This window comes from Apis florea, unplaced genomic scaffold (genome assembly GCF_048593485.1).
Source record: "Apis florea isolate Af1SG1 unplaced genomic scaffold, ASM4859348v1 contig_37_pilon, whole genome shotgun sequence".
In the NCBI taxonomy this organism is placed as follows: domain Eukaryota; kingdom Metazoa; phylum Arthropoda; class Insecta; order Hymenoptera; family Apidae; genus Apis; species Apis florea.
This window is the reverse complement of record NW_028256861.1, coordinates 2431685-2456965: the sequence shown is the minus strand read 5'-3', so window position 1 is coordinate 2456965 and position 25281 is coordinate 2431685. Positions and strand designations below refer to the sequence as shown.

The 25281-nt window shown below is 27.1% G+C and overlaps 1 protein-coding gene across 14 annotated transcripts in view; it reads right to left on the bottom strand.

Moving 5' to 3' along the window:
• Positions 1-25281, bottom strand: part of Wdr62 (WD repeat domain 62) — a 129975-nt gene that overhangs the window by 62942 nt on the left and 41752 nt on the right. For 11 of the 14 annotated variants that reach the window (XR_015294747.1, XR_015294746.1, XR_015294745.1 and 8 more), the window contains exon 3: positions 13578-13729. Coding sequence is in view for 3 of the 14 variants with exons in the window: in XM_086916079.1 (XP_086772205.1) it covers positions 13578-13661 (84 nt within the window). In the remaining 11 variants the exon portion in view is untranslated. Of the gene's footprint in view, positions 1-1648; positions 1974-13577; positions 13730-25281 lie in introns of those variants that run through there. The other 3 variants (XR_015294749.1, XR_015294751.1, XR_015294752.1) reach the window with 2 other exon arrangements.

The following is a 25281-nucleotide window of genomic DNA, read 5'->3' as shown; positions in this document are numbered from 1 at the left end:
TTTTCATGACCGATAAATAATTCTTTAATTTTTATTGTTATAAAAGATTTATAAAATAATTATATAACTGTCATCATTTTATGATGAGCACAATATGTAATAGTATAATTGGATACATATATTGGAACAGCTACGTATTTAGAACCGAAGTTTGGCATTTATCTTCTAATATGGTTCGACCTAAGCTCCAAGTTTGTTTACGTTTTTTACCGAATATAAAAAAGGACAGCGAAAGAAAGAGACTCAAGGAGTCGAAGCGTTCAAAAAACATATCGATGAAAGAATACTAATGTAATCGTAAAATTTTTCTATTTTTAATTTTTGTTTAATAAAATGTTTTCAAATATATCATTTTTAAAATTTCTCTAAATAGAATAAGATTAAATAATTTGAATTACTTATTTATTTTATAATTAAAAAATTTTAATATTATTATTACCTTTTGAATAAACAAATGTGATTCAAATTATACATTGTTTGATTTTATTTCAATCAAAGAAAAACAAATATTGTACAAATATTTAGGAAAAAATTTCATTAAAAAAAAAAAAAAATAAATAAAAATAAAAAAATTTTATCGTTATATTAATATTGTTTCATAATTGATCTTGAGTCGGATATAGTTTGTGCATCGAGTTAATACAACCAAAAAGTGTTTTCATTTTAATAACGAGAAAAAGCTTTTGAAAATACGTGAAAGATCAACCTTATAATTATAAAATATTTATTGTAATAATTTCTTTTACTTCGATTTTTTTTTTTCATCAAAAAAATTCCTAAAAATGATAGAATTTTAATCGGATATTTAAATATTTCTACGTTAAATAATTCTGTAAAATATATTGATAATACAAAACGTAATCCTTATATAATTTCTACACTATAAAGAATATTCTATTTCAAGGTCTATTATTAATATACTGTTGTTTCTTGACATGTATTTTTTTCATGTATTTTGTAAAGTTGTTATTTTAAAAGATAAAAGAATATTTCATGAATATTTATAATAAATGTATTTTTTTAATATCACAAGAATAATTCGCAAAAATTTTATCGAAATATATTTCAAAGTTAAAATATATGTATCAACTTTATATAAAAGTATTGAATTAGGTAATTCATTGCTTGTAAGAAATTTTTTTGCCAGATCAAAATATTTTATTTTTTTTAAGTGATATTCGATTGTCCCGTATATAATGCTTATGTTTGTAATTTAATTTATCTATATCTATTGGGTATAACGTTATTATATTCAGATATGTATATTTGCTTTCTGATTTTTCATATAATGATTAAACAATTATATAATTAACAGCAATAATTTTCTTATCAACATTTTTCAAAAGTAATTTAATTTTCCAATGAAAAAAACCTGTTCTATTCTAGGACAAACAAAATAATATTTACAATTGATTGTAACTAATTGCATTTAATTTAATTAAATTTAATAAATCATCACATATACAAATCTATTAATTAGAAATTAATTTATATAATTATATATGTTATTTATTTAAGAATCATTTATATTTAATATAAGAAGAATTGAAATTAAAACGATAAATGCAATATAAAAAATGTTTATCTCGAATTTTATGTATCTAGATTAGCAATCCATCACACTGTGCATATATAGAGAATCATTTACCAACAACTGAACCAATCATTCGCGTGATTTTATATTTTCCTTCCCATGAACCAAGAAAACAGTTTCACAAATTCACGATATTAGTTTCAATACCACTTGAAAATACCACTGTGTGTGTAACCATTTGAACCAAACAAAAAAAGTCGACCGAATGCGGGGTTCGAAAGGATCTGTATCAATTACGTAATGGGTCGATTTAATCGGCGATAATTACTCACATCGATAATCGCGTGTAAATTGACGGTTAATAAATTGATCAGAGAAGAAAAAGAAAACAGAAAAAACAGAAAGAAGAAGAGCAACGGAGGACGTTCGACTCCGAACTGAGGTCTTCGGTTTGCTCCTCCGGCCAACGATCACGTTATCCCCACCACTGAACTCTTGAGTATAATGTATACCTGCCACTTGCCAGACCTTTATTGCTGATGCCCATTCGATTCCCTCTCTTTTCCTGCGTTTCCTCTTATTTTCTATTTTTTTTTTTTTTTATCAATTTCGTCCCATATTTGTAGCTCATCATATGTACTTTTAACTGAGAAAAAAAAACTTGAATTGCTTTTGAATCGTCGATGAACTCACTTCGTCTACGCTATGTTCGTTTTTATGATAATTAATTAAAATTTGAATATAATTCTTCTAAGATATTTATTAGTCAAAAAACAAACTTCAAAAATTTGAAAAAAATATTTGTATAATTATTCTAACATTTGACGATGAAAATATCAAATATTTACGACGAAATGAATTATTAGCGATACAAAAATAATCTCAAAGAAACAATCTTAGAGAGGAAGATTTTTTTATTCGACATGACTTTTTTAAGTTTTTGAAATTTTTAAAAATCGAATACTTATGATCGTGAAAAGAGAAAGAATTGAAAATTTTATGACTCCTTCATGCTATTCTTGCAGAAGATATTTTCATAGAAAATGTAATATCTATTATATATCTATTATATAAATTTTTTTAAAATATTATTAGCATTATAAAATAGATAATAAGTATTACATAGAGAAAGTTTGGAATAAATTTGAAAGTATAAGAATAATAAAATGTTTTATAATAAATGTATATTTTATGAAGATCATAAAAATATTTGAATAGTTAATTGTTTTTATACGATTGAACTAATATTCAATAGACTCATCTTCATCAAATATCAACTAATTCTTTTTTTGGATTAATTTTTCAAATATTTTTGTAATATTCATGAAATACATTTATAATAAATATTTTATAATTTTTAATACAGTTCCTTAATATATTTTGGAATTTGTTTTTTATGTTTACTTATAAAAATTATTAATTTATAGTTACGTCTAAACTATTAATGACATTGTCTATAGAATATACTATTACATCTATATTTTATATAATGTAATTACTAATATTATGAAATACCATTATAAATTTTGCACGTTCTAATATCCTTCGTCACTCGTTCTCTTTCTCTCTCTTGCTCACTTTCTGATCTCTTACTCATCATTATCTACCAATCATACACTTCTTTTCAAAACATTCAATTCAACAAGCTCCCGGATTCGTGCATTCACACGCGCATCCTCGCACGCGTCTGTTTCGTATTCGACACGTAATTTGATACCACGCACAATAAAAGTTGAATAACTGCACGAGCCCTTCTACTGTTAAAGAGAAACAAAAGCAAAGAGATATATGGCAAAACTATGTTTATTTGACAATCTTGTTTTTCTTTTATTTACTATTCTTTTATATGTTTGTTAAAAAATAAAAAGTTTAAGTTGGAATTAAATATTGATTCGAATCCAAAAAATTCTTTTGAATTCTGAGTTTTGCACAGTTATTCAACTTTTAATGTATATTAAAAAAAGTTTGAATAATAAATTTTGAAAATATATATTATAAATCTATTTTTAATAATAAACATTTAAATACTAATGAATCACAATGATTTTTGTTTAAACTATCATTATAATAACACTTCTTATGAAGAACGTTCTCGAACAATCGTATTAATACAGAATGCTATGTAGGCATTCGTTAAAAACAGCGAATACAAAATTTCCACCCACATTTGTGAAAGAATTTCAATTTCTTGATAAATTAACATCTTTTTAAAGCCCGCACATAAAAATCAACACTATGTTATTACTTAACATTGCATTATAAGATTTTAATATTACGAAAGATGAATATAGTGTATGAAAATTAAAATGATTCACAATGTAACTCGAATTTGGCCTGATTATATTTGAGAATTGTAGACTATCGATTCAAAGAAAAAAAGTAAAACTCCGAAAGCAAGATTACGGGTTCAGATTGAAACGGTCTGTGCAACCGACGGATCGCGAGAACCGGAACGGTGAATATGTATGTCTGAAAATCTACTTGTGACGGTTAAAAGCGAATCTGTAATTTTTCGTTTCTGCTGTTGAACGTAGAGGGCTACGCACTAAGCGCAAGCGACGTCTCGCGTCAATCTTTGGAAATAGAACAATCGAATCGTTTCACATACGTAACTCCTCATCGATTGAAATCGATTTATATACAATCTTAGGAAACTTGATAAATCGAATCTCATGGAAAAAGTGAAATTTTTCTTCTGTGATTTCGTTTTGAAATAGAATAACACAAAAATTATAAAAAACATAAAACGAATTTTCTCCGAATTTTTAGAAAAATGTAATATAGCAGTAATATATAATATATTTTATTAAAAATATTAAAACATTTCTTGTTTTTAGACAAATGCAAAGAACGACAGTAACTACATAAAATATTGTTTTTTAAATAATTGAAATCGAAGTCTAATCGTCAAATTGTTTTATGGATTTTTCAAGAAACATAAATGTTTCTTTTCTTTAATGGGCAGTATATAAAATGAGAGAATTGTCAATATCATCATTGATAAATTTCACTAGTGAAAAATAGAATTACGGATTGGTTCTATATAATTATATAGAAACGGTGGCGAGTTATTTAGTCATGTGATGTAATCAAGTTGCTCGTCGATGCATATCGATTCGACAAACCACCAAACCTGTTGTAATTTCGTCGAAATTTACATACGACTCATCATCCGTGTATTGCTTCACGCGAGAAGAGTAAAAACAATCGACGCACTTTATTAATCGTTATCACAAAATGTGCGCATCGTGTGTTTAAGCGCGTCATTCGATCAATGTTTTTCACTCAAATTCCATGTTTCATGTGTCGATTATCATTTGATCGCTTACGAAATTTCATATGTATTTCCGTTACAAGAATGACTCTATCATTTCTGCATTGAATTTATATATTATCAACAATCGTTAATATTTTTATTTACAAAGAAATGGTAGTGATCGAAATTAAAAAAAAAAAATATAAACTATTGTCAAAAATTAATAAATAAAAAATTAAATAGTTTATTATTTGAGTGATAAACTCTTGAAATATGAACTACAGAGTATGAATCACACCGGTAGATCAAAATTTATCTAATTTTTCTTTATCTTTATCCTTTTACTGTTAAATCAAAAATAACCTAACCTGAAAATTAATCACAATAGTTGTTATTATCAATGTAAAGATTAATTGTATTATTGTACAATGAGGTTTTGCAATTCATTCTTCCTTTTTTTTGTGTCGTTGAATGATGTATATATAGGATGTTCAAGTTGAAAGAAATTAAAATTTTAAATTCGAAAATATAAGTTTAGAGTTTGAATGAAAAATATGAAATTATCCAGAAATACTTTCATGTGTGAGAATAGAAATATATCAAACGTAAAAATGCAAAAAGAAAGAAAGAAATTTTTGACGAAGATGAAATTGTGAGAGAAAACTGGTTTTTATCATTTTGGAAATAGGATTAAATCGGGAATAAAGATCTTCGATACTGGCAGATACAATTCAACGATTATTTTAGTTCACTTAGTCAAAGTGCAATGCGTGACAAGTTCACCATTCGATCGGACAACGAACTCGAAGCGTGAAAAGAGAACGAACTCGTGCGACTAGAATGGAACGGCCGAATAATTAATTCAATCACTGATCTTCGCATCCGTCGTGCGGAGGTAACGTTCCTTCCGCTTCCGCGATGGTAAATTGATTTCTCTGATATTGATTATCGATCGAGAATCGATTTTCGATCATAAAATTCGTTTCTTTACAATTTTCATTAGATTGATTAAACTAATAGAACGAATTACTTATTAATTACACATACAATTTTAATATATGGTAATTTGTTAATTAAGTCTCTTATTGAGATTTTTAAAGAGAAATTGAAAGAGGTATTAAAATATTATTCTATTTGTATAGTAATTAATATTGTTAAATAATTTTTATTTAAATTAATCTAATTAAATAAATATAATAGCAAATTTTATGTAAGAAGTTATAGTGAAATTATTTATTAACAATCTGAAATTATTACGTTATTTTGTCTAAGCGAATTAATTTGAACGAAACATTTAAAAATAATTATTTATTTTTATATTAAATATTTTTCTTTTTTCATTTGAAAAAGTGAAAGTAATAAAGTACGAAATGATTTATTTCAAATTATTTATTTATCATTTTATTTCAAATAAAATAAATTTCATTTAACGATTTATTTGCTTATTCTCACACTTTCTCACAGAAAGTTATTCTTTTTACTTTCTATATAATAATTGCAATTTTATATGTATATAAAATCATAATTCATTATCGAAAATTCATCACATCTAGTAACAATAAAGATTTTGTTTTAAGATTGGATTAAAATTTGGATCAATATTTAAAAAAAAATAAATAAATAAATAAATAATTAACGAAATAAATAATTTTTTTGTAAATTTTTATCAAATATATCAATTGTAGAAAATTTTTCAAATTGATAATAAATATCATTAAATATTTATTAAATTTTCATTACTCGTATCATTTATATTTTTATCTTTCATAATTCAATCTTTCAGATTGTAAATGAAAAAGCAGTTTGAATTAATGAAGTGAATATTGATGAATGAAATGCATATTCTGAAATGCAGCGTTTCTCAACCTTCTTGTCGCGTGACTTAATATATTTATTTGTAATATATGTACATGCTATATATTACATCGATATATAGAATTATATATGTGTAAGATTGGATCGAAACTTAAATAATTTCGATTCAATTATTTCGAGCAATTGGCTACTACTATTTAACTATTGTAAGTTATCTTTATGCATTTCTAGAACTGGATTTCAGTTTTTGAGACACGTGTAAGCAACTCTCGGAACATCTATCTCTTTGAATAATCGATACATTCTCTTACCATTTTGCGATAATTAATATTATTCTACTTGTGTTTCTGAGATTCGAAATCACGAGAATTAATAAATAAGGATAAATAAATATTTATCTATTAATCTTTTCAATACGACATTCGCTTACTCGTATATACTGCACATTAAAATCGACGGTTGATCGTGCGTATTCGGTAGTTGTCGTCTAACATCGACGACCAATCGTGTATATTCGGTAACTTTCGACTAAAATCGACTTGAGTAAGTCAAGATCGACTTGCGTATTTATTTCTTGATTAAAATTGACCATCGTACCGTTAATTTTATTAATTTAATAGTTTAATAAAATAAAAATTACTGTAAAATGAACTTTTAGATTTAATTTTATAAATTTATAATAAATATAGAATTATGGTTATTGAATATAGCTAAGCATGCTCGATCTATATAACTGAAAAGATGGATTTCTAAAAATTGGTGAAAAATGTTTTTCCCTCTTCGATGAGTTTAATTTTGATTTTACGATAATTATTCTATTAAATTTTTTCAGTTTACATTAAAAATTTAATATTATCCATCCAATATTATTGAGAGTAAGTTGAGAAACGCTGTTTAAAGCACGATGTGTTTAGCAACTGTTGTCAGTGGCCTCGGAAAAGCTTTTAGGCTTTATTACGTCGGAGGTTAATGGCTAATAAAGGACACACCTTTGTTCGCTATCAACCCTTTCACGCTCTTTCTATTCTCGTCCTTTTCTATTCTTTCTCCTACGAGCTTTTATGTCTTATACTTGTCTGAAATCGGTATTAATAAAATTGCTTGTTATCACGCGTATACTATTCTCTTTTCGCTCTTATATTTGATTTTTCGAATTGCTTTAATTGAAGATGAATTTCCTCAAATTGCAATAAAGTAAATATCGTTCGAATACAAATAATATACAATGTTATTAATAGATGGATTATAATTTTTTTGTAAATAAATAGAAACCACGTAATTATACAATGTTTCACCTTTAATGGCATCAAAGCTTTATTATCTTATTAGATATCTAATACATACTCGGTATAAATAGTAAAAATACACGTGTATGCTTTTTAACAACAGATACGTGTTAACCTTCGAGGTAAAAATAGTGTAAAAATAATTCGCATAGATAGATGCGAACGTATCTAATTTTTTTCCCCCTTTTTTTTTTGTCTAATCGCATTATCGTCGATTGCTAAATCGGGTGAAGAATGATCCAGCCGTCAAATCGAGTTAAAACACACGGATGATACATGTGTGGCAAAATACAATAGTGCTCGTTTTAACGTGCATCGCTATTCCTGGAAATAATGGATTCGAGTTTTCAAAGCACGCAATACGCTCTTAGAAATTTAAAATTACATAAAGAATTCATTTCTCGTTTTTCTCTCTTGAAAAATTTGAAGTTTCATTTAAAAACATTATTTCTGCCTTGAACCTTGAAAATCGTGTTTGAATTAACATAAAAATTTTTTACGATCGTAAAAATATTTTTAATAATAAGGCAATTTCAAGACATGATTTTCAAATATGACGTCAGCATTAATATTTTGACATCTGAAATATGAGAATAAAAAATATAGATTCACGTTTAAAAATTTAATACCCCGTTGTCTATAATACTTTCTATTAATAATTAATTTATTCTTGCACACACAATTTATATTAAAGTATTATCGTGAATTAAATATTCTTGAAAAACCCTGATGAAAAACCCTTATTAATTAACTTTTATCACACTTTAAATTAATTATTGATTAATTATCTGTTTCTGGAACTGAAATTCCAGCGCCGTTATATTTTCTTTTCGAAAAATAAAATTCCAATCGTTAAAATAAATAATTTTTCAGAAACTGGACTGGACAAACGGAAGTTCGATTTCTTAAGAGAGAGTTAAAGGCTCGATTAAAGTTTGTCGACCCGGGTCAAAGATTCGTATCGGTTACACCAGATGCACTTGTTCTGCATCCCGAATAAATTTCTCGAGGTCTCGGTCAGCCGGAGGGAAACCAGTTCCGAATTCGAGATTCAAGTTACGATTTTTGGGCAGAAGATTATTTTTTTTTAAATTATTCGAAAGTCAATGGCAACGTGAAAGTGTTGCGATACAAAAACAACTTGATTCAATTTTTATTCGGTAAGAAAAAATTTAAGCTTGAAATAATTGTAAATAACAATAATGAATATGTCAAATAATGATCGAAAACTACGAATGTTTGGATTGAAATTTTTAGAATGAATAAAATTTAAATCTGTTTTTGAATATAACGATGTACATTAAATATTTTATATTTATTTTTATTTTTCATAAATGCACGAATCTAATGCATCCAATCTAATTGGATTCGAGTAATATGTAACGAATGTACTAAAATATAATAGATAATAATAATTTATAATTATCATAATATTCCATAAATAATTTAAATCTTTGGAATTTTGCTAAAATCCAAGCTAAAAAGAATAATGAAAAGAATTATTCAACAAATTATTCTTCCTTTCATAATTATAATTTCAAAAAATGTGTATATTTACAAAAATAATTAGTAAAATGTTTGATTATTTCAATTTATCAACGACGATTTATTAGAATTTTAAATAAAATTCTAAATGTATATCCATTTTCCATCGGATGCAGACAATTCGAATTTTAACCCAATTTCTAGAACCGTCAATAACATGAAAGCCATGTTGCTACGAAATATTCTCGAGGACAGAGAAGTAGACTGATAATTCTCAACCGCCCACCCACGCGTTCATTTACACACAATTGTGATTTTGGAGCTCGGGTGGGCGTACAACGTTTTCAACGTTTACGATTTAAAGGACAGTACTTTCGAAAGCTGAAGTTTGAATTTCATTTTTTCATCTTTCTTTAATTACTTGAAATAAAATTTATTCTGAATTTCAAGATAATTTTAAATTCTTTTCACTCTGAGATATTAAATATCACATATTTCGATTTCATAATTATTAAAAATATATTTTTCTATAAAAACATAAGTTCTTCGATGCTTTATTTGTTTTTTTTTTTTTGATTTTATAATCTCTGAAAAAAAATAATTAACTTGAGTTTTTTAGAAATTAATACTTATTAATTATTGAATTAAATTAAACTATATTGACAAATTTTTATTCGTTTATCACATAATTCAATTTCAAATTTTAAATTAGGTCATCTTATTTTATAACATTAAACGTATATGATAATATAAAGAAAATTTTTACTTTTTGTTTTAAATGTATGTTTTAATTTAAACAACTTACAAATTCAATCATATTCATCATTATACAGATATCATTAATCTCAATATTGATTGATGTCTATGTAACAATGTATAGTACACGATTCAATTGATAGAGAGCGCCTAGAGTCATAATCATTCCGAGCACTGTTCGTAAGATAAAGAAGATTGTCCATTTATCGGCGACCACTTGTTCGAACGATTACTATTTTTAGAATAGAAACTCTCGTCAACCGCAGAAAGTTTAAAATCGAAAATTTCAAAAGTAAATAACTATTTAACGCTTCGATATTTTTATCATCTAAAAAAACATTGATCCATCGTGATATCGCTATGAGAAAAATTACTGACAATAGACTCTTTCTCTCTCTCCTTATCCATCGTTCATCCTACCAAGAAAGAAATTCGCGTTGATCGCGATAACGCACGGAGGCGAGAGAAGAAAAAAAATCATTAGACGTTACACTTAAGAGCTGATGTAACGAAAGCAACGTGCGCACGTATGTAATCCGATCCACGAGCAGGTTGGCAGAGAGGGAAAGTGGCGCGGAAGCGAACGGTGAATTTTCCACAAAGAATGACGAGACCTCGAGAAGCGACCGAACCCGGAATGCGGGCTGCAAGTGCAACGCGCGCGCATGGCACCGCATAGCTGCGCACTGCAGCGCAGCACACACGCCCACGTTCGCGCATACCTGAAATACATATATGTACGCGAAAGTGTTCGAATGCTTGTTATAAAGATGTTAAACAATGAAAGTACATGCGTCAAATTCAAGTTTCGAAGATAATGTTTTATATATAACTGTAAGATAAATATACATGTATATAACAACATAAATCTTAACGTTCCACTATAAAGTCTAGACATTAATTCTATTAAGCATTTATTGTTTTAAGAATATAAATAGAAGATTATTAAAATATGGCATACTATAGACATCAATTTCGTACGAAAATTAATTGGAAATGAATCAATGAATGATAATCAAGTAAGTATAAATATAATATTTTTGTGATTTTCTTATATCTATATATATATATATATTTGCAGTAAATGTTTCATAATTCTTGTAAATATTATCTGATTCACTTGAGATTTTTATAGATATTATCTTCATATCTTGTATCTTACAAGAATTATCTTTTAAATCTAACACATATATTTTTATCGTTTCACATTTTAGTAGCAAATATTCGAATACTTTTGTATGTGTGTGTGTGCATGTTTATATATATATATATCTGTGCGAATATAGGAACCGGCTGATCAAAATTGAACCGAGCCGAATCGAGTTTTCGAGAAAAGGAGAATCGCAATGACGTCAATCTGAGACTGTTGTATCGACAGGGATGCATAATGTGCATCCGGCGCGTATCGAGAAATCGTCACAACTGGACTGCGTCTATTGTTCGATGGTTCAACTGTATATACCGGCATGCTTTATAGTGGAGTCGCTCGTGTCGTCACGTGTTTTTTTCAAGAGTTCTTTCTTTGACATTTGCACAATATACAACTGGAAATTCGTGCAATTCATGACCAAATATCTATTTTTGAACTTTCAAAAAATATCTTTCTTTGGAATATACATTGAGAGAACAGCAAAGTTTTGAAATTCACGAATACTAATTATTTTTTTTTTCTCGATAATTGAAAAATATGCTAAAATAATAGCTAAGAATATTCTATATTAGAATACATATTTAAAAAAAAATAATGTATATCACTGTATATGTGACATAAATTCTTTTCTTCTATTCTTTTGTGTAAAACAGTTATAGCATTCATTATAATTCTTAAACTAAACAAAATAGAAAAAAATATTTCAAATGTTATTGGATACGATTTAATAAAAAATTGTGTAGTTTAAAAAAAATGAAAAAAAATTTTCAAAATATATGTTAAAAATTTATTATTATTTATTCTATATATTTGATTGTTAATTTAAAAAAAAAAAGCATGTTGATATTCGTAATAGTTTAAACAAAAGTAATATTTGTAATATTATTATTACTTTAAATTTCTTAATTAATTACATTCTGTTAAAATTTTTAAAAATTAAATTCGAGATTAAAAAAAGAGATCACATATAATAATATTTATGAATTCTTACAAATTGATACATTGTTAACCGTTATTCATTAAATTTTTAATTGAATCGAAATAATGCTCGTAAAATTTAATTGGCATTTTTATGAATCACAAAAAAAAAAAATCAACTTTGTAGATTTAGAAATATCAAATGTACATTCAAACATATAAACGGCAAACGAAGCAAACGCCCGTTAAGCACGCCGACTAGTCAAAGAAAACTTTAATGCAACATGGTTGGCACCAATTACTACACGGATCTATTAAAGAAGTAGCAGACTTTCTTATTATTCGTGCAAAAAAAAAAAAAAAAAAAAAAGAGGAATGAAAATAAAAAAACGATCATTCTCACGACAAATTAAAAATTATTTAAAAAGAAATAAACGCGATAATTAAGTAAAAAAAGAAAAAAACTTGTCCTCCTTGTTGTGTACTTGTTTTTATAAAGGAACAATTAAGAGTGACCAGATGGCGTTGTTCATCATGGAAGATATTCATCACATCATGTATAAGTGTCTATATTTTTGCCATATGTTGCAATAATTAATTATAACATTAACATATGTCACAATAAATAATAATAAAAAGTTAAATTATATTATTGTAGACAAAATGAATGAATTTTTTCTTCTTTATATTAGAAACATTGTAACAATATGTTTTATTAAACCATTTTATAATGTTTTATGTTTTCCATTGATACTTTAAAACTATCGTTACTTGTAATTGAGGTTTGGTTTATGATAGTTTAAGTAAAAAAAATTTCAAAAAAATCATTAAAATACTAATAATGTATGTATACGTATGTATATTATATGTGAAATATCTTGAATTATCAATAACCTTTGGAAATCTTTTTTTAATTTGATGTTAATTCTTTCAATAGATCGCGAAATTAAATATATTATTTTATTTATGACGATAAGAAAATATAGATATAATCATAAAATTACGTGAATTATCGATACAATTATTTATTTTCATCCTTTACTGAAAATGAAACATGTAATAAATTTAACTAAAATAAATAAGAACGACGTTCGACTCTCTTTCCTGACGTGTAAAAAAACAAACCGAAGTTCAGAAAGCGAATGTGGGAATGATTCTGCGCCTGCGCACAGAATCTAGATACAATAGTAAACAACACTGCGAATTACATGGCTCGATCTAAAAAATTGCTACAGTTTCTGCCACGAAATTCTATTATGAACTTTTCGTCCACGATAAGTACGAAAAATAATGATATATTTCGAATCGTATTTTTCTCATAATCATCTATACATGTATATATCGTAGCTTCGATGAATGAATTTCTATTTTACTCACCCTATCCTGAATCCTGACGTTCTCCTGACCCCTCTTCAGGCTAGGAGCTCGCAGGACTTTGCTCGTAACTGGTGGTTCCATCATGATGATAGACGTTGCTCTCTCGTCAGGAGTTCATCCCTGATGAAAACTCGACTCTCTCACTTCATGTTCTGTAATGAAAAAGAAAACAAACGTGTTTTTCAACCTACGAGAGCAATATATTTTTTTGAGAAATAAGTACAATTACGTATAGAAAATTTTATAATAAAATTTTCCATAATTATTAATTATTACACATTAATGCGATAAATTATCTTACGACGAAGATTTTTAACATTTATTACATAAGATTATTAATTAATTTATTTTCTTCTTGGCGATTGGTAATTTTTATTATAATGCTATTATCATTTATTATAATTACTATTCAGATATGTTGTCTCGCAATGTAAATGATAGAATTTGAAAAAGATAACAGTCCTTTGGCTCGAGAAAGACCCTTCTTTCGTCTTCTTTCTTTGAAATCAACCGCAAAATGAAAGATCCGAGAACATCTGTCAGTGTCATTTGTGACACAAACTTAGAGATAACATACGATTCTATTCTTTTCAAAAAATTGTTGCTCTATCGACTACTTTATGATTTGCCGCCATTTCGAGCCCCTTGCTCGTTCTTTTGTATTTTCCCTTTTCTCTTTCGAGAACAAAGGAAGCCGAATAGTACGTCTGATCCATAAAAGGCAACAAAGCCGCTCTCGAGCTGCATTTTTCAAAGTAACGCTATACCTAACTATACCTACATTCAAAAACGACCCTGATTGGATCATTTTTAATTCGTGATGTAAAATCTATTTTTTTTTTTTTTTTTTTTTTACTGCTCGAAATGTAATAAACGTAACAAATAAATTCATGTAAATAGTAATATTCGTGAATAAAAAATCAATTTTAAAAAATTCATCGTGGATCAGAAATGACCCGGCAATTTTTGCCGAGAAATAATCAATAATCGATTCCAGATTAAAAAATGTTTTGTAATTATAAGAAAGAGAAGGGAAGATAATATTTTATTCGAATAACGTAAAAAAAGAGAGTCGTGCATCGGAAAACGTTGAGAAACATTGCGTTTGACGATGATCGGTCGGTAACTGTGGGAAAAAAATGGTGTCATTCTACGACTCGAACAGCAGGTCGTTGCGTTAGGCGAAAGTAAGAGTAGAGGCGCGCGCGCGCGCACGTCTCTCGATCGTGGGAGATCAAGACCTACGCGAATTCCAGCTCGACCGGTACAGCTGGTGGTTGCAAAGGAACGAATAACGGTATGCACGGAGTTAACGGAAGATAATGCATGAACAGGTAGGTACAAGGAGTTGTGTAGATCCGAGAGCAGGGATTCCTCGAATATCGACCTCGCCTCTTCATTCCTCTTACAAACGCCTCTGAACGACGAACCACGAATCTTTTCTATATCGGCATAATCTTCTGACGTGCTTCCTCGACGATGATGTTTCAATCTCTGGCTCGTTTTATTTTTAGAATCAAAACAGTGGCTTTTTTACTTGTTTGCAAAAATTTTAATGATTATTATTATGAGAGTGATAATAAAAATTATAGAAAGTTTTAATTAATGATTGTTTTCGCAATTTCTAAATATATATATATATATAATCTAATCTAAATTTTTTAATAAATTCTAGACTTTCAATTGAAAAGAGAAAATATATATTTAATAATTTTTTATGATGATAATTTTCTTTTTCTTGATAAAAGAATATAAAATACATTAATTTTTCGAGTATTAAATGAAATTTTGCTTTAATAATAAAATAAAGTTTTTTTAAAAAAGTAATGACATTTACAAAATTGACAAAAATCACTAGATTTACGTGGAATATTAATTTTTCAGTCGAGAATCGACAAATTAATATTTTGACATATCTATAACCTGAAACTTCGAAGAGAGATTGCAATACTTACAGTAAGTACGTAAGTGCCAGCACTTGACATCAGTCGATGCCGAGTCCTAATGGTTAATTTACAACCTTACTATATCTTGACTCATAATACAAGTTGATCTTAGTATCTAGTAGATTCGAAAACAATGCTGCCAACTTAATATCAACATCATGTTTGTATACAATTTATAACCTCTGCATTACAGGATGTTACAAACTGTTACTTTTCGACATGAATCGACTGAACGTTATATTATATTAACGTAACTTTAGATTAATTTGGCAATTGAAAAATTATGGTAAGAAACGAGTGTGATTGATTTCTTTTTTTGTTGTACGTGATAACGACGACCGTGAACCACAAGAAACGTGTTCCACGATACAAAGGCTAGAAGAAGGGACACGAATATGGCTTCCATCGGCAACAGAAAGCAGTTTAGCATGACATGAAATCAATAAAGCGCGATATTAATCCCTCCTTTCTTATAGCAGAGTCAGCAAATACATAATGGTTGATGGAAATTTTACCAGAAATATTAATTTTTATGCAAGAAATATTTAATTGTAAATCGAATACAATTTCCGTTTTAACATAACCTCAAACATACAATGATGCATGATATGAAATTTTAATCTTACATTACGATTATTATTATGAATGAATAGACAATGATAGCTAATAAAAGACGAAGAGAAATTCAAGCATTTCAAAAGAAATATATATATATATATATATAAAATATTATTTCAATGACATTGTTCACTTGAGTTCAACAAGGATTCCTAATAATAGTTCGAGCATATCTTGCGAAGAAAAGATCATGTAAAGAATCAATATAACCTCTGCTATATAAACTAATTGAAAGATAAAACTTTTTGAATAATAGGATTTACACATAATGGAATAAAAATCTAGAATACAATCTTAAAATTAATAGATATTTTCTTAAAATAAAATAAAATAAATTATAGTTTGTATAACTTTATGTAAGATATATAAAGTTATATATTCTATTTTTTTTTAAATAAAAAAAATCAAATTTATGGTTATCTTAAAATTTTTTATTAAACTTTCAAGCAAATTGAGATATTTTGTATTTTGTAAAAATCATTACGAGTTGAGATATCTAATGGTTACATCTTTTATAAATAATTTTCAATTATGTCATAATTCATTTTCCAACATTGTATTTTTTTTTTTATATCTATCTTCCTCCTACTTTCTTCTTTCTATTTTATATCTTTCTTCAATTATCAATGCATTTATCTCTTTCTGATATATCGTTTATTTTAATTTCATATTATTACGAATTCCATTTTGTAGACAGAAATAAATACAATGTCAATAATTACATATAATATTCTAATATAAAATAATATTTCATTATATGAAAATAGAAAATATTTCGTTTGGATAATAAAATATTCATCCAAGAGAACATAGATAATAGAACAATGTTTTGTATAATAAAAATTTTAATATAACATCCATGAAATATAAGTTTGTAAAACTTATGAATTATTTCTTCATTTATCTTACCGAGGTTAATTACATCCTATTTGCAGTAAAAAAAAAAAAAAGAAAAAAATTAATATTAATAAACTAAAGATAAAATTACCTGAAATTAACTCGATTAAATTTACATACATAATTACATACATCTTTCGAAAAGATAATCGTGCAAAAAAAAGAGAATTTCATTTTCTACAATTTTCATCATACAATATACACTAATGCATTCTTTTGTAAAAATTATTTTCGATTAATAAAAATTTGAAAGCAACGTATACTATTTTTAATTTAAAAATTTTAAGACAAAATATAAAAGTTATAATTATTCTTTTATCATCATTTAAAGAATTGAACAAGAAAATAAGATAGATATAAAAGAAAAAATAAGTTATAATTTTTAAATAAAAGTTTCTTTTTTTAAAAATAAGAGAAAAATTAAACAAACCAAAAAGCAAATTACAACATAAATGAGATTCCAGATCTTAAAATTTGTAGTAGGAATATTTGTATTTTGCATAACAACAGTATATATAAACGGAATTTCGCGAAATATGATTATGGAATCCAAACTATTTCAATACATATGCATACCATCGTAACGGAAAATTTGTTTGCCATATCTTCAACTTTTTCCAAGTAGAATAAATATTCCAGTCTAATTAAAATTATTTTCCATTTTCGAGAAAATAAAAATTATTTATTTATGCAATAATATATGAAATAAAATCCTTGGTAATTAAATTTTTTAAAATTTTCAGTTATTACATTTCATTTATAGAAAAAAATAATCGAAAAATCACTCTTATTCCATAATTAATTGAAAATTTTAATAATTTCGATTTCTGCTGCAAAAAGCTCTGCTGCAAGAATTCGATAATCTTTTATTTACCTAAAATTATTACATTCGTAAAACGTTATTACTCAGTCAACTACCGAGGTTAATTAAATTTTGCTTATCTTCTTACAAAATAAATTAAAGAAATCAATACACAGCTTTAAAAAAATTAATTTTTCGTAATATCTCTATAGGAAAAATCATTAACGCGGTAGGCATACCGAAGCACAATATCGTAAATACAAAGTAAAGAGTATACGTAATAAAAACGCGCATGCGCGCGCCGAACCAATTAGAGAAGGCCTTTTCGAATATTTGTAGCTTGGGTTAGTCGGTTGAATTTATGAGCTGTAGAGACAGTGTTGGAAGAAGAGCCGGTGTCGGCGTTCGTTAAACGCATCTTTAACAGACCGTTGATGAGGTTTGTCCATTAATACGTATTCGATGTCGTGACTCGGGACGCTGCTTCGTCTGATGAGAAAAGCTTGGACCGCGGCCAAATATTCGAAAATCGAGGGGACGAGAAGACTTGCGGTATTTCGATGGGATCGGGTATCCTTGGTTCGATGAAAGTTACGTTCTGTCAAATCTTCTGCCTCGCTATTTAACAGTGTTGCGATAATATCCTAGAACAGTATTCTCTATTTTAAGTTTGATTCTCTTTCGTAATATTCAAATAACTTGGGATACAAAGCAATAAGGGATTTTCTAACATAGAATATTTTTCTCATCAATGGATTTCAAAAGCAGTGCAGCCATTTAAAATATCGATAATTCTATTTTTGTACAATTTTAACGATTTGTCTATGCATAGATTAGAATCGTTATTCTATTATTGAATACTCGACGACAGCGGATATATAAGTTGTATTTCTAATGAGATTACAAACTATGCACATAAAATTTAAAGAATTTATATCATTTTTATATATTCATTTTTTTATCCCTATGATTAATAGTATCATCTTTCTGTAAATAATCATATCATTTTATTTTCAGGTTTGATTTTTTATTTTATTCTAGACTTTTGAAAAAATTATAAAATATTTAAATAGTATATAATTTAATGTACAAAATTTTGATTTCAAAAATATGTAAAACTATTTTTAATAAAGATAAAAACTTGTTTCAAAGAAATTTAATAATTGAAATTTTCTAAGTAGTGAGATTTAAATAAATAGATCTGGTATTTCTGTAAAATATTGCAATGTAATTGTAAACATCAAGATAAATAAATACTAAAAATTGTAAAAATTTTTCACGATCTACAGGTTAAGAATCCACGATTTTTCGAGGTTACTGATTCGATACTCGTCCTCCTTCTCATTTTTCCTTCGAACAACGGCCGCTCTCTCATCTTTTTCTCGCGATTTCGACGAAGGGTAAAATTTGGCATGCATATAAGTATCTCGAAGACGATCGAATAACGAATATGAACTTGCTATTTTATTCCCGTATTTGGCACCGACTCAAAAAATTTCTTTTTTCTCTCTCGAACAAAAAACTGATAACTTCTGTTGCGAGGGGAAGCAAGTTAATATGTACTTCAATATATGTACAGTGAGGGACAAAAGTTTTCGTACATTATTTTAGAAAAAAAATTGATTCGACCTAAGAATTCAAATTTTAATGAAAATTTCTTCAAAGCGATGATATTTCGTCAAGTTTTGATAACGTAACTTTGATATTTTTGTTTTTAAATATGATTTATAATAAATTTTTAGTTGAATTAACAATTTTTGCTCTATTCTTCCATTGGAGAATTTATTTTTAAAAAAATCTTATTGAAGTTATATTTCAGAAAATAAATATCAGAAAAAATGTTTCACGTTTAATGCTGTACACAGTTATTAAATTTCATTAAAAAAGAAAAAATTTGTTTAAAAAATTAAGAATTGAACAAATGCGTGTTATGAAATTGGAATGCAATATAAAAAGACTAGGAGTTGTCACAACGTTTCACGCATCAATTCTTATTACTTTTCAAAATGCAAATCGTTCCAATCATAAGCAATAACGTAACCGGATGTTTCCGGTTGTCCTTGCTATCGATGAATTCAGGGTGGAATTGCTAACAAGGAAGTATCGACGATCCTAATTTCAAATGTCATCGAGGTCTACCGTCGTTCGAACGAATGCTCAAATCGAAAATGTGTTCCTCATGTTAAATGGTGCATCACCAAATCGTCTATTCTTTTCGTTCAGAAGGCAGGCGCTGCTGTAGACTGGTTACGAACCAACCGAATATTTAGTCGATTCATTGGATCAAATAATAACAGGCTATTAATTTCGATCTGCTGGTTCACTCATGGTTCACATTTAGTATTAGAGGAGGACGAAATTTATATCGACTTCCGTTCCTATAGTTCACGTCTATTATTAAAAATGATACTGGTAATAAATTCTATTTGACTCCTATGATTTATTAATTTTAATAAATTTATTTATTTATTATTATAATTATTAGATAATAATATTATGTTGTTAATAAGATTGGATATTACTACTAAGAAATAATAATTTTATTTAAAATAATATATCTTTTAATTGATTCCGCTTTATTAATTATTACTTTTCCGATTTTTAAAAAACACACGAATTATCGATGTAATATCTTAATATTTCTTAATCGTAGATAAAATGTAAGTAATTTTAAGTTTAAGATTTATGTATAGATATTTCTATACATAAGATAAGTATTTGTAATTTCTAAAGAGATTAAATAGATATTATAATGGATATTATTATAAATGCATAAAGTATCAATTAGGTATCGATATCTCCAAAGATATCTGAGAAAAATATAAATACAGTGAAACAAAATTATGTCCAGTATCTGACTATGGGATATCCAATTTCTAGAATTGTTAATTTAAAGCAAACATTATCGATATTCATCTATGATTCATAAATGTTACGAAATAATTATTTAACTGATATTGAATTATTGGCGAAAGAAAAATATAATTTTTATATATATATAATTCGTACGATATCAAACATGATAGTTATACATTATACATTATATCTATTCTGTCTCATTAATCTATTTTCCAGTCTTTTTCCCGATAAACACGATAAAATGAGCCGAAATGGGATAACATCAACAAATTTTCGAAAATCCATTCGTTCATATATAAAAAGGATCAAGCATATTTAATGTTGCATCCAATAATTTTTGAGTTAGCATAATATCAATTTAATATTTCATTCTAAAACAAGAAATATCTATATAGAAAAGTAATCCCAAATACAATTTTAATCCGAAAAAAATAACCGTTTTTAATTCGAAATTAATAATCCCCTCTTCTTTATTTATCAAGGAATCCATGAAAGCGAAAAGCTAATAAAACTTTATTTGCGTTCGTTTAATGACAAGTGAGAGAACATGTTTTTTATTTTCCGTTCTTTTCCGAAGAATAACATATAGCTGGTTGACTTACCATTTTATGGTTTGTTGTCATCTCAAACTTCTCATCTTATTGGTCAACAAAGTCAAGCCTAAGCCGAGGTCAAGCGAATCAAAACAATGAACGTAACGTCCACCGCAGTATTACGTTCAGTTTTTTTAATGTCTATCCGTTAAACATTACATTATAAAGCATAGGAATACATTAAGCATACATCAGTCATATCTATGCACGTCTTATAATATTATAAAAAACAATATAACAGGAAGAAGACTATGATCACGAATCTGAATAGAATAACAAATCTATAGTAATATAATTAATCAGTTTTTTATTTACAAAATTAAATTCGAGTCAATATTCATATAAAAATTAAATTGATTCATATATCATTAAAGTAATGATTAAACCATACATGTGAAAAAAGAATAACATATATTTTAAGACTATTCGTTAAATTTTTAATAGAAGAGAGATTTAGATTCTAGCAAAAATACATTATCAAAAATTTAATATTGAAATGTATATAAATAATCGATTGTTATAATTCGAAATAAAATTATATTTAGAGTGTTTATATAACTTTGACTTTTGTAATTGAGTATTTTAATATTGAATATAGTGTGAATGCCTATTTCAATGAATTTTGAATAATAATCAATGGAAATAATTATGATTAATTCCTTCTTTTAATCATAGAAAATATTACGGTATAAAAGATGAATTTGTTTAACTTTGTTTCCATTTTTTTTTAATTTTTGTAAAATAAAATAGAGTAAAGTTTTTTCTCGATATAATGAACAACTGGTTGGAGCTGGATTGCAGGGATTTTAATTACTAAAGATAATGTCTGTCGGCCTAGTTCACGAATCGGTCTCGCATTAGCACAGGTTTTGGCACATTTCCATTAGCTTTACAAGTAGTCAGACACAACCGCGACAAAATTTTTCGATCCTTGTGATCTAAGTCCACGACCGATATTCCACGATGAAATTTTTGATTTTAGTTGAAATATCTCTATGCTAATTTATTTGAAAATCTTTTTTGATTCATTTGGATCAAATAGAAAAATAATTGAATTTTCACAAAATTTACTTTGATCGTAATAATGAGTAATTCATATTTTCTAGTAAATTTTATAATATTGTTAATTCTAAATGAAAGAAGAAACGAAGATGAAAAAAATATTAAAAAAATATAATGAAATCATATATATTAATTGAAAAAAAAATTACAAATATATCTTGTTAATTATCCTTTTTTAAATTAAATAGTGACATTATAAGTTATCTTTACGTATATTCGTTTTTATTCCTCATTACATATGATCAAAAACAATAGTAAAATATTTATACATTATATAATTTATATAATCATAATATAGATATAATTTAAAAAACCATAATTTTATTTATATATAATATTATGAATCACATAAAGATTAAAGAAATAATCTCATTTAATTTACATTTTTTTTATGAACTAGATTAATTTTTAAAATTTTTACGTAATTATCTTTAATTATTCACTGAGAAAAATTAAAAAGGAAATGCATTAACAACTTTAATATAGGTTAACTTTATAAAATTTTCGACAAGTGAAAAAAAAAAAAATAAATAAGTTTTCAACGAAAGCACTGCGAAGAATCGAATGTAATGATGTTCTAGTTTCTATTACACCGACGTTTAAATTTAATCGCGTGCAGGCACATAACGCACTGCGATGAGCTCTGATGATGTTCAAACGTCAAATGGTAGTTAACCGACACGGCGCGCGCATCAATTTCAAATGTAACGTATGTTTACGTAGAGAAAGGCATCAAGATATATTTTTCCGCGCTACTAATCCTAATTCATCGCGTTAAAAGTTCACAAAATTACGTCAAATCAGAATCTTTTTCTGAATGTTAGAGAAAATATATTATTAAGAAAATTTTTCTCAATTAAATTTTTCTTCATTTTTATTCACTGCTATTATATTTGTACATTATATATACACTGTTATGTATTCGCTATTCACTTCAAACGTATAAATTATGATAAAAAAGAATAATTACATTTGATTGCAACTTTTACATAATTATTCGAAATTGAATTTATTATTGCAATAGAAATAAATTTTTCGATAATTTATGTAATTTATTTATTTAATTTATTTTATTATGATTATTATAATGGATAATGTATTTAGAAGTAATAATATTTAATTAACAAATCATTAAAAAATAAGAAGATGATATGATTTTTATATTAATTATTTATATGAGACGAAATCTTTACTTTTTTTTAATAATCACAGACAAATATATATGTAAAATAAAATTGTCTCTTTATTACATCAAACTTTTCAATATCTTTAATAACAGTTCCTTTAGATGTTCTAACCACTCGATTAAACATATATCCTAACTTGTGGGATATACATTACATATGCATTACGAAAGCCACGTTTTAAGGTCACAGATGACTTTTTCCCGAGGAATAGCCAGGGAGAGAAAAAGATGTTTCGTTATTCGAAACGTTTTTTCATCCTCTGGATAAACTCGTCCAAAGTTTAATTTCAGAATCTTTTCGCGCGTATTCAAAGAGAATTCCTTGAAAAGGTTCTCGTCGTGGATAATGCTGTTGGAGATTCCGCTGTTTCAAAAATAGCCGAAACGCGGCCAGACTTTGAATGAGTTTTATCGAAAAAGAAAGTACGCGTTACGCGTAGGGTAACGTGACATAACTTTGGCTAAAAATAGAACAACTAACGCCGGCAAGCGCGCGAGTTACGTTTACGTAAGTTAGATGGCGTGTACGAGAGAAGGAAAAAATAATATAGGTATATAGTGCTTGGATATTAACAGATGCATGTCGGGATCGCGCGCTGCGATATACTGCGATATTTATTCGTTATAAGCTCATTGTTTGAAATTGAGGACATAATTGCTAGATTCACAAAGTTCTTATTTTATTTTTGTTGAAATTTAAAATCGTAGGAAATAAGAAATAAAGAGAGGTTAAGAAACCATATTTAAAAAAATTTACGAAATTATTTTCTTTCATTGAAGAAGATCTCTTCATTGGTTGAATGATTTCTAAACATATATCCGCGAAATAATCTCAAGTAATATATAAATGTAATGAATAAATGATAGTAAGAGTATGCAACTTGGGTCTCGAGAATTTGAACTTCGGGACGAGTCGGAAAAATTCGGACGAGATCGGACGAGATCTCGATACTTCGTATCAAGACTTCACTCGGACTAGAACTACGAACGCAATTGATTTAAGAATTCGTTTGAAAACGTTAATACAAAATAGTAATTATATTTGTAATAGTATTTGAATACAAGTTTCTATTTTAGACGGGAATAAATAACTTATATATTTATTGAATCCATATGCTTATTATAAGTAGAGGAATTTATCTAAAATTCATCAAACCAGACACTCGAAAATTTCGTACCGATAAATGGAATTCTATTGTAAAGAAGATTCGTTCTTCCGGATACTGTGAATTGTCCGACACGGACATAATGTCAACCCATGAGAAAGATCACTTGTAAAAGTTTTTACCGTTTTACCGGAACCCAATTCATTCTCGCGCAGAGAATTCTCGATTTATTTACGCGCCAAATATGAATGGAACGATATCAATCTTTTTTATTTTTACACTGATCGACCCGACAAAAAACTATAAATTTTTTATTGATTTACAAAAAATATATATACATTTTGTTTCCATTTTTTAATCAAAGTGAAAACATCGTCAAAAAATCTAGAAATTTAAATATTATTATACTAATTAATTACGTGCATAATAATAATAAATAATTCTACGTATTAGAGTTAATCACGAATGCTGTCGTCGCATTTATATCGGTATGATTGCACCTTTAATCGATCTTCGGTTCGATTCACGATACTTTTCCCGGTTTGAATGGATAAAGGGCAGATAGAGAGATGAAAATGTGAGCGTAAATCTCGATCGAGCGCGCGATTTATTATCGGGCTGCGCGAGTTTGACGC